The sequence below is a fragment of the Periophthalmus magnuspinnatus genome, chromosome 24 (genome assembly GCF_009829125.3).
Source record: "Periophthalmus magnuspinnatus isolate fPerMag1 chromosome 24, fPerMag1.2.pri, whole genome shotgun sequence".
NCBI classification, from domain to species: Eukaryota; Metazoa; Chordata; class Actinopteri; order Gobiiformes; family Gobiidae; genus Periophthalmus; species Periophthalmus magnuspinnatus.
Window position 1 is genome coordinate 16,220,795 of NC_047149.1, and position 14,881 is coordinate 16,235,675.

The following is a 14,881-nucleotide window of genomic DNA, read 5'->3' on the forward strand; positions in this document are numbered from 1 at the left end:
TCTTTCTGTGTTCAATATCTCCACTCAGCTGCCATTCATGTTCATGGTCCCTCATGAAAATTCCACTTTTATTTTTCAATTTTGGGTCTATCTTCTCGGTTTGTCAATAAATGTTTCGAAGAAAACGAGGATGGAGTTTCAACTGACTGCAATAATATATATCATTCTCACACTATAAATGCTGTTTGTATTACTGTCACAGTACAATGCATTTTTACTAATAATCGCCTAATTAAGACAGTTAGCAGCATGCTGTTCATATTAAAAGTAAACTGTTTAAGTGGATTGTCGAACATCATTGTGTTCTTTAAAGAGATTTGAAGCATGTGATTTAACATCAGACGCTCTTCTATTAACATTGATCCCGGCGTTAAAAAGCCCTGATCTCAGACTATCAAGGACAATAGTAAAGGCCGATCATATACCTGTTACCAAGATTTCTAGCTCTCACAGACCTGTAACTTCTTCTTTAAGAGGCTCCTCTGCCCTCCACTCATTACCTGTATTAATGGCACCTGTTTGAACTTGTTATCATTATAAAACACACCAGTCCACAACCTCAGTCAGACTCCAAACTCTACTATGGCCAAGATGTCACCCCGTGGGGGCAAAATGATCACAATAATGGTGAGCAAAAATCCCAGAACCACTGGGGGGAGGGGGGGAAGAAACTGCTTAAGCCAGTACATGTCCAGGCCCGTCTGAAGTTTGCTAGAGAGCATTTGGATGATCTAGAAGAGGATTGAGAGAAGGTCCTACGGTCAGATGAAACCAAAATAGAACTTTTTGGTAAAAAATCAACTTGTTGTGTTCGGAGAAGAAAGAATGCTGAGTTGCATCCAAAGAACACCATACCTACTGTGAAGCATGGGGGTGGAAACATCATGCTTTGGGGCTGTTTTTCTGCAAAGGAACCAGCATGACTGATCTGTGTAAAGGAAAGAATGAATGGGGCCATGTATTGCAAGATTTTTAGTGAAAATCTCCTTCCATCAGCAATGGCTAAAACGTGGCTGGGTCTTTCAGCATGACAATGATACCAAACACACCGTCTGAGCAACAAAGGAGTGGCTTCGTAAGAAGCATTTCAAGGTCCTGGAGTGGCCTAGCCAGTCTCCAGATCTCAACCCCATAGAAAATCTTTGGAGGGGTTTGAAAGTCCATGTTGGCCAGTAACAGCCCCAAAACATCACTTCTCTAGAGGAGATCTGCATGGAGGAATGTGCCAAACTACCAGCAACAGTGTGTGAAAACCTTATGGAGACTTACAGAAAACGTCAACAAAGGGTATATAATAAAGCATTGAGATGAACTTTTGTTATTGACCATAAACTTACTTTCCACTATAATTTGTAAATAAATTCTTTAAAAATCAGACAATGTGATTTTCTGGATTTTATTTCTCATTTTGTCTCTCATAGTTACAGGTCTCTCTCATCTTTTTAAATGGGAGAACTTGCACAATTGGTGGCTGACTAAATACTTTTTTGCCACACTGCATACTGCATATATTAAGCACTGAACATAATACTCTGGTCTGCCAACAAAACTACAACTTTCGTACTGAATAATCCATGTTAGATTTTTGCTGTGTCTTACCATCAAAGCTAAATGAAATATTGTATTGTTAGAAATATGCATAAAATACCTAGGGAAATATGTAGCATGGCAAGGTGTGTGTACATTCTCACACAAACATTTGAAAGTACTAAGCCACTCAAAAGGTCGGCCATCACTTCTTCACATGTGATATGAGCAACCAAGTGTTTATGTGGAACTATGTAAATCCTATCATCTGTTCTGTGAGCCCCGAGTCTGTGTACATAACAAAGTGTGGCCCATTTTACATGAACACTATGAATACTAGAAACAGAGGGAATGTGCAATTTTCTGGTTAATTGATGCGTACAAAATGAGAATTACCAGCACAGAGGAAAAATCAAAGGTGGTGTGTGAAAGCAGGGGACCAAGCAATAGGGAAAATGTATTGCTTGTGTCTATTGAAGATGAAACGATGGATTTATGAGATTATTGTTTATTTCTTTCAAAACAACAAAGATATAATAATGTAGGAGAGCATTTGTTTGCATTGCGTGTAGTTAAAACAGCTGAGGCCCAACACTCTGAGAGCACACAACAGCGAACATTGTGTCAAAGCAAATGATCCATGACAATGACAGGAGGGAAATGACTTGTCCCATAAATCACCATTGGCTCGTGATCATTAGATTGTGACCCCCATAGAGGGCACTGCGCTAGCATAGGCACATGTAGCAGAGGGTGGCTAGCTCAAATAAGAGGGGTCCAATACAAACAAAAAGTAAAAGACAATAGGTAAAATGACAACATTATCATATATGTATTGATGGTGAGGATAAAGACTTTGAGCAATCACATAACTGGAGCATTTACCCTTTTGCTAACTCACTTCTGTAAAAGCAAAAATGGTTTACAACTAGTGTCACGATACTAACATTTCAAAAGCTATTTCATGTGCATTTCTGTCCTGTATATGATTTTCAATACTTCTGACAACCCTATTTACTAGCAGTGAGAGGGGCACAACCATGAGCTCTACCTGTGGATTTTTTATATTTAAAATTTCCCTCATACACATCTTAAGTTTATGATTGACATGACTGACCACTCTAAAATAAAGTGTTATTAGTGACAAAAGGCTAAATGCCAGATGCACACAGATCAAACAGAGGCTCTAATCTCGACAGGGGTGACATTTGGACCCTGGCCTGTTATGACTAATCATTCAAAATGAAGTCACAAAATCTATGAGTGGCCTCACCTCCCCCTGCCTCCTCCTTCACTGCCTAAATGTCAGCATTTCAATTGAGCTCATTAATACATATCCTATCTTTTAGGCTCCTCTGTGAGTCTGCAGACTTTTGGGACGCTAAGGTTATGGAGTAGGTGATTTAGTGTGGTGGTAAATATTTGGCAGCTCCTACTTTTTCAATTTCTTTCTTTTCAAAATCTTTCTTCTTTTGTACCACTGATCCGTCATTATTTTCAGCTATCTCCCTCTTCCATAATTCCTCTGCCCCGTTTCCTCTTTGATCCATTATCAGGGAGTTTGTGGGAAGCAGAGGCTGTGAATCATCCACTGGCCTTTTGGCTGACATGGCCTGGTCTGACCCATTCTGGACAGCACCGGCCCAAAACAGCATCCATCATGAAGCCCTGTGTCTCATTCCACGACAGGCGCAAATGCGTGAAGGTCCACTGGAATGAATAGAACACACTGCCACCAAACTGCCACCAGGGCAAAAGATGACCATAGATACTACATAGATAGGACTCTTAGATGAGCAATGGTGGCAATATGTTTCACAAGTATAAAGCATGACTTTCTCTTTTGCCACATAAATGATTTCAAGTTGCTAGTCAGATCTGTGGAGAGGCAACCTCGCTCACAGTAAGAATTTATATTGATTTTTTTCCAATTCAATAAAATAAAACGTTGATTTACAAACAAATTTATCCTAGGAATGTTGGTGCTGCATTAAACATGTAGCTGATGTGGGGGAAAAGACATGATTTGCGCTTTCACAACATTTAATTTGATGTCTGCGATTTGAGAGCATCAGCACTATTCTGATTTCAGAGCAGTGAGTGTTGCCCTGTGCGAAACTCCTTTACTTTTCTCTTCAGTGAGGGTCACAAAGGAAGAGCTCATCACTTATAAAACTCTGCTTGCTGTGACTATAGTGAGCAGACTGTCTTATTTCCAATGCAATTTTCAATGGAAGAAAGTGACAACAGTGATTTCAACTTAAAATGTAATTAATCGATTTTTTTTTTCTCCAGACCAACTGTACATGAATTCCAACAAAAGCTATAATACATAGTACAATTTGATTGGTTGGTTTCTGGTTTGAAGTGTCTCTTATACGTCCCAAACTCATCTGATAAAGAGAGCTGATTTTCACATAAAGGTTGCATACACATTTTTCCCAATTAAAAAATATAAACCTATTCTAAAATATTATTCCTTTATATCTGCTCTTTAAGTAAAAGGTCAGTGTACATGGTCAGGGGAGCTTACAAGTCCATGCCACAGAATGAATACAATGACAATGCCCACACACAAACTTATACCAACTTCTTACAACCACATTATATTGTAGAAAATAACTTTAAGAGTATATGCTATGGTCACAGAATTGTACTTTTTCTTGTTGTCTCAGAGGCTGTGTCAGGAAGGGCACTCGGCATTAAATACGCCAAATCATTTGCACCATTTGTGACTGAATTACAAATCATATATAAGTAAGTCCACAGTTTGTCACAATAAAATGGCAATTGCAAAATGGAAGCCAAATACTTACTTGTGTCAGTAGGTATAGAACATAGCATGTGGCTCAGTGCTTAAGTGGAAAAGAATTTCACGTCTTCGTCAGACACCAACCCACGTGGTTAGAGAGAGATGAGATTTTTAAAGACCTCACATATATACATAGAAACTATTGTTTTTGTTATGGCAACAGTAAGTGTCAATTATTTTACAGTTTTGCTTCTAGATGATATATAGTTGTAATTATACAGTGACATTTTATTTTAAATCAATGAAGTACATCTGTTTTATATAGGCTAAATGCTAAGTATTACAAGTACCATTATAGTTAAATTAAAAGTCTTTATAGTATAACATATCTTTATTTAAAGTTAAGGTTTTGTTACACTACAGTTGTTTTGCCCTTGGTGGAACACAACCATTGATTCATACCTAATGAGATTTACAGTTTCTATCAGTAGTATTGTGCACTGAGGATATTAAGAGGAGAAGCACAAAGAGCAAGTCACACTTCACATCGCTGTGACAGAGCAGACAGCACAATCAGATGTGAACTGCATTTCTTTGATCAAAGCTTGATTCAAATCTCATTATTGTGTAACATTGTTCCTTGGGTGATGTCACCGACAGCAGCTTCACACCTGATTAGAAATAACTGTCTTTTTGTGCTGACAGGAAGGTGGTGTGCTCTAGTGTTAGCACATATAGCTGTTTTGTCTATGTCTTTGATCACAGATGGTGCTGCTAATCAGACGCCTTTGTCGCAACAGCAAACAGACAGTGGCGGAAAGAGAAGATGAGAGGAACTGTGGAGTTTAACATACAGCTGGGATCTGATTCACGGTAAACTTCAAAACAGTACAGTGGTTGTCATGGAAATCACAGCAGGAAGTGATTTTATAGTTGTAATATCCGTGTGTGTTTTGGAGGTGTACTAAATCTGTAGTTGTGGACAGAGATAGAGACAGTAGTATGAAGCCAGTATGATACACTGGGGATCTGCACTGATTAGTCACAGGAGCTAAAATGACAGGGGAGGGGGGAAACAAAAAAAACAATGTAATATTAGCTAGCGCACAGACCACATACTAATTCTGCTTTGGCTCTCTGTGTCCAGTTGTAAAATAATATGATGAGGTCACAGAAGGCCATTATTGAATGCGAGGCATGGCTTCAGGCACTAACACTGCACCATCAGAGCTGAATCTGCTCAGGTCTCCGAGGAACACAGCCAACAAAAAGCGATAGTCCAATTAGGAGTCAGGATTACCAATTATGAGTAGAGATTAAATTAAAAAGTGGACTTTGTATGTAAAAGTACAAACATGAGAGTCCATCCCACGCAACATTAAAGATATTACGCAACCCCGAGCCACACTTTGATTTGAAGACCTTTCCGTAGCCTCTGGGGGACAAAGGCGGAAGAAGTGATATCAAAAACGAGAAGCGGACTTCTTTTTACCAGATTAATTAACTGATGCCTGCGACACACAGTCCCTTAAGAGCGCACGTGCGTGTCTCCGAGCGCGCTTCATCAGAGGCTGCCAAATGTCGTGAGAGCACCCAATTAGTTAAAGAGTCCGGGCCCACACACCTGTCTACCTGTGCTGACAATAGCCTGTGGTGCTGTGCATACATTTACACATTAATTACAAAGCTAGGGCCATTAATTAGTCAGTCAAGAAACTTAATGGCTAGCCACTCAATGCAGGGTTACACCTGGGAAGATGAGGGGACTGGCACAGGTGCACAAGCAACACATGAAGCACTAAAGAACACACGATAAAACGGGTTAGAAATTTTATGAGAAAATGTTTCAATAACTGATAATGCATTGCCCACAGACGATGAAAGAATATAATGTATAGAAAAAGAAGAAGGTCTAAAATGACTCAAATCATTCAATTAAAATAGCTCAGTTATTGCACACAGAATAATGGAAACCTGCTGCAATTCAATCAGGGGACTCATTCAAGGCCCCAGGAAGGCACTAAAGAAGGCGTCACCTCATCTTTGAACTGTTCGGAAGTTCATACAGCAGATCATTGTAATGGCAGACAGACAGAAAAGAGCTTCAATTTTCCAAGTCTTTAAAGTAATATTCGAAGTTACACAGAACTTTCTCAATTATTTTTGGCCTATCACTGCTGTATACACCACTTCCGAAAATGTTTCAATATTGCTGTTCATTTAACCAATTTTCTACAAATTTGTTGACTTGTATTTAAAGGTCGCCAATGCCAATATTGCATTTGGTTTTGCGTAGTTTGGATCTGCTGTAGCCACTACTTACCAAATGACAATACTGCCAATACACTACAGATGCAAGTAGGGTTATGCACTTCCAATATCACTCTTAACCGGCATTTATCTTTAAGACCCACACAACTCCATTTCAACATTCTGGTATTGTTTTCATGGCTCTTATCTCTCCTCTCACCGCCCATCAGTTTGTAGCACCTTTTAAACATTTATAGCGGTATTTTCGGATGTTATGACCTTGAAGAGAACCGAATACACAGACATTTGTATCACACTCTAGCTTCTCCTGTTCCCACTCCTTGACACGAGTCGTTTTGGAGAGTTCTTTAAATGGATTGTTAAGGGCCGACGTGCCGTGTATGTTAAGTGTAAAGTGTACCTCTCTGTCTTTAAGCACAGCCTGGGTCCTGTACAGCAGCAGAAGTCTGACGTCGCTGTCTCTGAGGCTGAAGTTGTTCTCGAGGATCTGAAGCACAGCGATACGCGGGGGAACGGGCAGAGCGGAGTCTCCACAGAAGGGACGCAGCCAGGCCAAGAGGTCATCTGAGGTCACGTCAGTACGGCTGAGAGGGCAGGAGGGTGTATGGGGCCAGTGGTGAAAAGATTGAAAAAACAGGAAAGTAGAGTGAGAGTTAAAGCAAACAGGACAATAATGTGACTGTAAAGGTTCTTAATCGCAATTTAATGGAACCAAATGAACCACTTGCTTAGGCTGCAATAAACTATGCAGTGAAATGCCCTAACCAACCCCAGAGATAAAAGTTGTGAAATGCTAAATTCTTGTATTAGTTAAATGGTTTATATTTCAGATTTCAGTCTTCACTCAAATGTTTGTTCTACTTGGCTTGTGAACTGAATTTTGCTCTTAAAATATTAATTAAAAATCTAATCATAACTGCAATACTTTTTCATTGTTCCCTACTAGACAACAATATTAAAATCTAACAGTTTATTTTATTCAGAGCATTTTATTGGAATACCCTGGACAATGGGCAAGTCAATCACATGGCTATTACAACCATTCACTTTTGTATTTATTCACTGGGGGCAATTTAGAAATGCCAATTGACATACATAGCCCAGAATAAAAATGTGTTCATTGACACATACAACAGCAAAAATATAAAACTTGCATAAGCTGAACAATAATATAACCCCATATAATTTAGGAATAAGATAGGTAAGACAGCAAATGGATATCAAACTATTCTCACATAGTTCCAGATGTGAAAGAGGCCAGTATCCATTAAATTGGCAAAAATTTCCCGGGACAGAAGTCTTTTTGATCTAATTAAATTGTTTACCAGATTCCAGCAGGTCTACTTCAATGCCTCGTTTATCTGATTAGTTGTATTGTCTCAAATAACATCTGCGGTCCAGAGCCCGTTTAATCTGTGCCTATTAGTTCTATCCCTTGAAAATCCTACTCAGATTCACAGCAAAACACCAATTAGAAGATAAGTCCGATGTCTGGCCAAGCTGATAGTTGCAAATAATAAAACAAGTTCCGCAAGCCTTTCATATCTCACATTAAAGGCTCGTATTATCAGACTGTTGTAGAGCTACTCTGGTGGTAAACTGCTTTTACACACAGATAAGACCTAGTTTAGTTCTGGTGAAAGTGTAGTTTTCTTTTTTGTCCTGGTTCTTGTAATTCCCATTTTACTTGTCAATAGGTTAAATTTGATCCTTTTAAGATTATCTGGCTGGGATAGATGTAAGCATGAAAGGCAGTAGAGAGTGGGGAGCGACATTCAAGTACATTTTCAGGAGACAGAAATAAAATTCAAAGCTGCAGCATACCAGGCATGTAGAATTTGGAGTAATTTAAACAGCACTTAAACCTTCACTTTTGGTTAAAGTTAGGCAAAGGAAAATAGTTAGAAGCTGTTTTTGATTAACTATTTACCGCTATGCCATTCAAACATCTAATCCTAGAATGTTTTGCAGTCCAAATGAAATACATGTAAACAACTGATTCTATAATAATTGTCAACACAAAGAAGCTATCATTCAGCAAGTGACAGACAAGTAAACCAGAGGCATATAGACATTGCAATGACATTTGACACGGGATGTGTTTATTTCAGAAGAGCTGAGAGGAGCATGACTTTTACATCCATGACTGATAACACGTCACTCATTCATATTCTGCCTGTGTACTAGCGGCTAGAGGCTAGCACGAGTCAAGAATTAGCCTCTGTAGCTACCTACCCGGTCTGTACGCTCTTGTGCACAGCGGTCACCATGGATTCCAGCACCACCAGGGGTTGGGGGTATTTTGTCAGGGCATCTGAATCTCCACTGAAAAACAAAAATCACATCATAAACAATCAGGTTGCATAATGTGCTAATTAAGTAAAGATTTTCAAATTAGTAGCATGTCAAGGGACAGCGGCAGAGAGTGGAAAAGAATGAAAGACGAGTTCTACTCAGGGACAGTTGAAAATGGGTAATTAAGATATTTTAAGCAAGGTTTGCAGAAATCATAGAAATTATAGCCCAGTATTTAGCATAATGGGAAAAGAAACATGCAGAAATGTGCAAAAAGAAGGCTTCAGAGACAGACAGTAAAGAAAGATATTTATGTGAAAAAAATGCCCTATCCGTGGGTTGCAGAATGATGAACACTTAGGACTGTTGCCATAGCAATTACCAAAATAAAATATATCTTTTGAATGGGAAAAGCCCAAAACTTTGCATATAACAGGAAGGTGAAATCCATGAATACTACTCAATTTATGAAGGTATTTTCCATCTCAACCTGAATATTTGAATATTTTTACAGAGAGGGTAATATTTACACAAAAAACATGGCATGTTAGTTTTTCAAGGAAAGCAATTACTTTTGTCAGACAGGAAGATTCCCTTGCTTTACATGTTTCGGCTACTTCCTGTAGCCTTCCTCAGAAGTGGCACGCTGTAGTGACATGCCTTATAGGCAGCTTTACTTGGTTTTGCCAGACAGTAGGGGAACCTTATGCCCTCTACTGTCTGCTTTTTCCAGGACTGCATCCCATGTGTGCGGTAAGGTGTATGCTTTCTCGTCATGATTTATGCTTACTGGACCAAGTTTACAGATCTTGATGGTCTCGATTGCTTTCAGCATGGATTATGCAATGCCCGCGTCATCTGTGCTAAAAGCAACAAATACCACCGCTGGATCAGAGAGGCCATCAAGATCCACAAACGAGGTCCAAGGAGCATAAATCATGTGAGACTTCTGAGGAACACTACAGGGAGTAGCCGAAACCTGTAAAGCAGGTAAACAAATCCTTCTGTCTGGTAAAGGTTCATTCTGTATGGAAGCCCGTTTCCGCCATAAAAAAAAAAAAAAAGCTCCACAGAAAGTCGAAATTACGAGTTTTAAACTCGTAATTATTAGTTTTAAACTCGTAATTAGGAGTTTAAAACTCGTAATTAGGACTTTTAAAACTACTAATTATGAGTTTAAAACTCGTAATTATGAGTTTTAAAACTACTAATTATGAGTTTAAAACTCGTAATTAGGACTTTTAAAACTACTAATTATGAGTTTAAAACTCGTAATTAGGACTTTTAAAAGTATGAATTATGAGTTTATAACTCGTAATTTTGGGAATGTAACATTTACAAAAAGTGAACCTTATCAATTTTGATTAAATGAATTTGGTATTTTAATAATTTCCTCAATAAACCAGCGGGGTTGTGACCAGCTGGCACTCTGCTCAGACCAGGAAAACGAGCGCTCACAGACACAGAGCACAGCTCATGAGTGGTCAGAACAGCACTCAGGGCCCACTGATTTGTTCAAGACGCCAGAAACTTTACTGGAGCTTAATTTATTCATTTTTTAAAAGTATGTAGGTGATAAACATAACAGTCCTCCTCCTGTCTCCTCTGCTCTGTACACTCAGTTGCAGTGTGCTACAAGCTCAATTAAGACTTTAAAAGTTCTAATTACGAGTTTTAAACTCATAATTAGTAGTTTTAAAACTCATAATTACGAGTTTTAAACTCATAATTAGTAGTTTTAAAAGTCCTAATTACGAGTTTTAAACTCGTAATTACGAGTTTTAAACTCGTAATTACGAGTTTTAAACTCATAATTACGAGTTTTAAACTCATAATTACGAGTTTTAAACTCCTAATTACGAGTTTAAAACTCGTAATTTCGACTTTCTGTGGGGCTTTTATTTTTTTTTTCATGGCGGAAACGGGCTTCCATAATTCTGTCTTCAGTTTTAAAATTAGAATCAGTGTTTGGTTTTTTTCAAAGATCAGAGAAATTGTTAGTGGAGTAAGAACAAACGGGTGGACTCTTTCTGCAGAGTCATTAACACACTTGTGGATTTTGCTGCAGTGTATGTGTGTGTAGGGGTGTGTGTGTGTGTGTGTGTGTGTGTGTGTGTGTATGCACTATATGTTGCACGAGGAAGGTCATTTTTCACTAAGACAGAAATGGGGGAAAACGGGTGATTTCCCCTGACTCGACGCGACACTGTGCTTGAACACAAACACAGCAGAAAACCTAAAGTAGTACTACATGAAACTGAGAGTTTACAAATTACTGTGAAAAGATGATTGTGCACTTTCTTTAAGGGCTTCTGCATTTAACTAGTGCACCCACTAGTGATACATTAAAACAAAAGATTGCCATTAACCTAAGCTCCAGTAGGGTTGTTTAATGATAAGGATGGATTTTGTGGTAGGCAAAAACAAAGCCTCATGTCAGAGTAGGCGATAAGCTAAAACATTAAGATCACAATTTTGATTTTATCACAATTCATGTACACTTAGTGCCTTTACATTTCCTTTACAATGTAAGTAAAGCCACCTGCATCTTCTGAAAGCTCTCACTTCACTGTGATTGGTTAAGTTCATCTGTCACTCATTCAGAGTCTTATAGGGGCTGACTAATAGAAGGAGTGAGTGTGGAAAAGTAAAGAAAGAGTGTGGAAAATCACCAACAGTAAAGCACTGAATTCCAATATGAAGATTTCATCAAACCAGCACACTGTCACACATGTGTACCTGCCCAACCCAAGAATATTCTAAAGCCCCAGAGTTACTCATAGCATACTTCAGTGCATAAAAAGATATTCATTTGCCAAGCAGTGACTGACATTCGAGGAATAGTGAACCCTCTGGTGAATACATAATCTGCAGTGTGCCCCCACATAATGTAGAGTGAAATCTAGAGGGGCACAACTGTATCAGGCTGCATTAATTATAAGACGATAATGAATCAGAAATAGAAGGAAAGATGCGGCATGCAAATAAGGCTGCGTGTAAGGCAAAGTACTGCGTTGACTTCCAATGTGTATGTGGTGTGTTTTTATTACTACAAGAGTGATGTTAATGTGCAGTTGCTTGAGGGGACTAGGCCTCCACATGAGGATAAATGGAGCTAGCAAAACATAAATGATTCAGTTCAAAAGTTGAGATGTTATGAAAAGGCTTTGTATAGGCTTTGAAGTTGCACCACGCTGGTGAAATATGTGAAATGTTTCCAGGTATGGTTGGTAGTTAAATTACCAAATGGTATTAATTGTGTAAAAATGCAAAAGATAAGTGGAGGTAAGCTAGGTAGGGTAATTAGTTTAGCTTCTGGTAAATTAATGCAACTCAATCTCATGTCCCCTGAGCCCTTTGAGGTCCATTGAGTCCATGCGTGTATATAAAAGCAGGTGCCGTCTATCTGCATCATGCCCCATTGAGCAACCATAAAAAGTAGGAAATGAGGCAGACATATAATCAAGGCAATTGGCAGTGGTTTATCACAGCGATCGGCTGGTGCGATTATATCTGGCCCCTTTCTCTAAAGCCTTGCTCACTGGCCCAGCTTCAGCAGGTTCTTCATGCACAAAGGGCAAAACATGCATCTATAAGCTTCTCCCTTGGGAAATGGTTGTATCCTTTTAGCTTTATTATCAAAGCGTTTCCAACCATGGTTTCAGACAATAAATGAGTGAATTTCACTTCTACATGCCATTTAGCAATTGAAATCACTATTTCATGCAATAGTATGGTCATTTTAGTACAAAAATGTGAGATAAAAAGTAGATGTGGTGGTTCTTAGTTGTACAAATCCCTTCAAAATATAATATGTCACATTCAGGAAGGTACAAATTCTCCTAATACCTGAAACTCCAGGATGTTGGCAGAGTATTTTATCAGTAATTAAAGTAATGAAAGTAAAAGTTGAATTCTGTTTGATGGAATGCTATATAGAACAACATTCTGATGAGTTTCTTGTTTGACTCCTCCCTCTATCATTATATAAACTCCATTCACTCTCCTATGATTAGAAAAAAGCACACTTCACGTGTGTAAAGCCAGCTGGAGTGCTTGTCCTGCTCCATCTGTCTGGACGACATGAAGGCTCCATTCACCACTCTCTGTGGACAGAGCTTCTACATCAGGTGCATTGGGACGAGCAGAGCCTTATCTTTAGCTGCCCTCAGTGGAGACAGATCTTCTCTCCCAGGGTGCTCCCGGTCAAAACACAGTGCTAACAGATCTGGTAGAGCAGCTGCAGATTACTTCTGTGCTGGACTTGCGATGCTTGTGTTGAGATGAAGCTCAAGGCAGTCAAGTCCTGTCTGCAGTGTCTGGCCTCATAATCCAGGCGCCATCACATCTCCAGTACTATATCTGCTGTGTGCACAACAAGGTGATGGAGCTGTTCTACTGGACTGAGCAGCAGCGCATTCTGCCTCTGCTCTGTGAAGCTACACAAGAGCCAAAGCAGAGAGCCCCACAGAAAGAGAGAGCTTGGGGGACACAGGGAGCAGCTGTTGCATAACATCCAGGAGACAGTCAGTTGGAGGCTGACACACTCTGCCCAGGAAGAAGGCAGCACATTGGGGAGAGCCTCACACAACTGGTCCTTCTGCTGGAGAGAAGATGGTCTGAAGTGGCACAGCAGATCCTGTACCTGAAGATTATTTAGTCCAAAAGCTTCAGGAAATGAAGATCACCCTTAAGGACATGGGCATATTGTCTCTCACAGAGGACCACAGTCACTTCCTACACAAGTATGTCTCCCTGCCCACCAGCACAGAGGCTTCAGAGGAGCCCCACTTCTCCTTTGAGGAGATGGCAGCCACAGTGTCCACTTTCCTGCATCAACTGCACATCATTCTGACAGATGGTGTGGACAATGTCTCTCAGGCTCTTCGCCAAATACTGGAGCCACCAGCTGAACGCAGCTCCAAAGAGTAGTACCTCCAATACCACAAAGACATCACATTAGACTCAGACACAATGTATCCAGAGCTGGCCCTAACTGAGGGCTCCAGGAGAGTGTCCTATATCCTGGAGCAGCAGCATTACCCTGACCACCCCGACAGTTTCAACTACTGGAAGCAGGTGCTGAGCAGAGAAAGTCTGACAAGGCACTCCTACATTGAGGTGGAGTGGAGGGGTTCAGTGGTGTATATAGCACTGTCTTACAAGACAATTCAGAGAAAAGCCTGTGCAAAACAAACTGCATTTGGATTCAATGATCAATCCAGGGCCATGGCCTAGGTTTATAAGTTCTTTCATAACATAGTTCAGTTTTGGGTCGTCGGGCCTTTGGGGTCCAGAATAGGAGTTTTTCTGGATCATGGAGCAGGGGCTTTGACATTTTACAGTCTTAAGAGATCAGACCATGCACCTGCTCCACAAAGTCCAGACCATTTTTACACAGCCTCTGTTGGACTGTGTGTTGAGTTTGAGACCAATGCAACATTCTTTACTATCTGTGCAGTTATCATGTGGTTTATTTACAAGAAGAATGTATAAAGAAAATAAATGTAAACATATATATTTTACAAACTTTTTCTGAAAATATGTCCTCTTGTCCATTTAAAATTATACTGGATAAACTCAGTATTTAAACAATTAAGCTTTAATTCTTCCAAAATGTATTGTTCAAAATGAATGTGAGTAGGCAAGAAGGCTGTTTATTGAAAATTAAATATGAAAACATTACTGTCAGCATTGTTTTATGTTATCATCTAAACTTTAAAGGTGTTTTTTAACTAAATATTTCATTTTACCTGGTAGGCCTGCCGGATTCAATTATGCATGTATAATATTTAGTATTTAAGTATGCATCTGCTGTCACAAGTAAACAGGTATGAGTACAAGGTTAAAAAAAAGTGGTTGTATAGATATTCACTTAACAGGAAAAATCTGAATAAATATAACATAAAAAGATTTAAAAAAAAAAATAACTTAAGTTTACTGTATAGAATATTTTTCATAATACAGGTCAGTGGACAGTATAAATTCACAGATTTTCCCCATGCATCCTCTAAACACAGCATTGATATTATATAT

At 39.2% G+C, this 14,881-nt stretch overlaps 1 protein-coding gene across 1 annotated transcript in view; it reads right to left on the reverse strand.

Moving 5' to 3' along the window:
• Window positions 1-14,881, reverse strand: part of nbas (NBAS subunit of NRZ tethering complex) — a 150,458-nt gene that overhangs the window by 34,344 nt on the left and 101,233 nt on the right. Inside the window, exons 48-49 of the mRNA XM_033990759.2 lie at window positions 8,786-8,875; window positions 6,951-7,134 (exon numbers count right to left, since the gene is read on the reverse strand). Of these exons, the coding sequence (XP_033846650.1) occupies window positions 6,951-7,134; window positions 8,786-8,875 (274 nt within the window). The remainder of the gene's footprint in view (window positions 1-6,950; window positions 7,135-8,785; window positions 8,876-14,881) is intronic.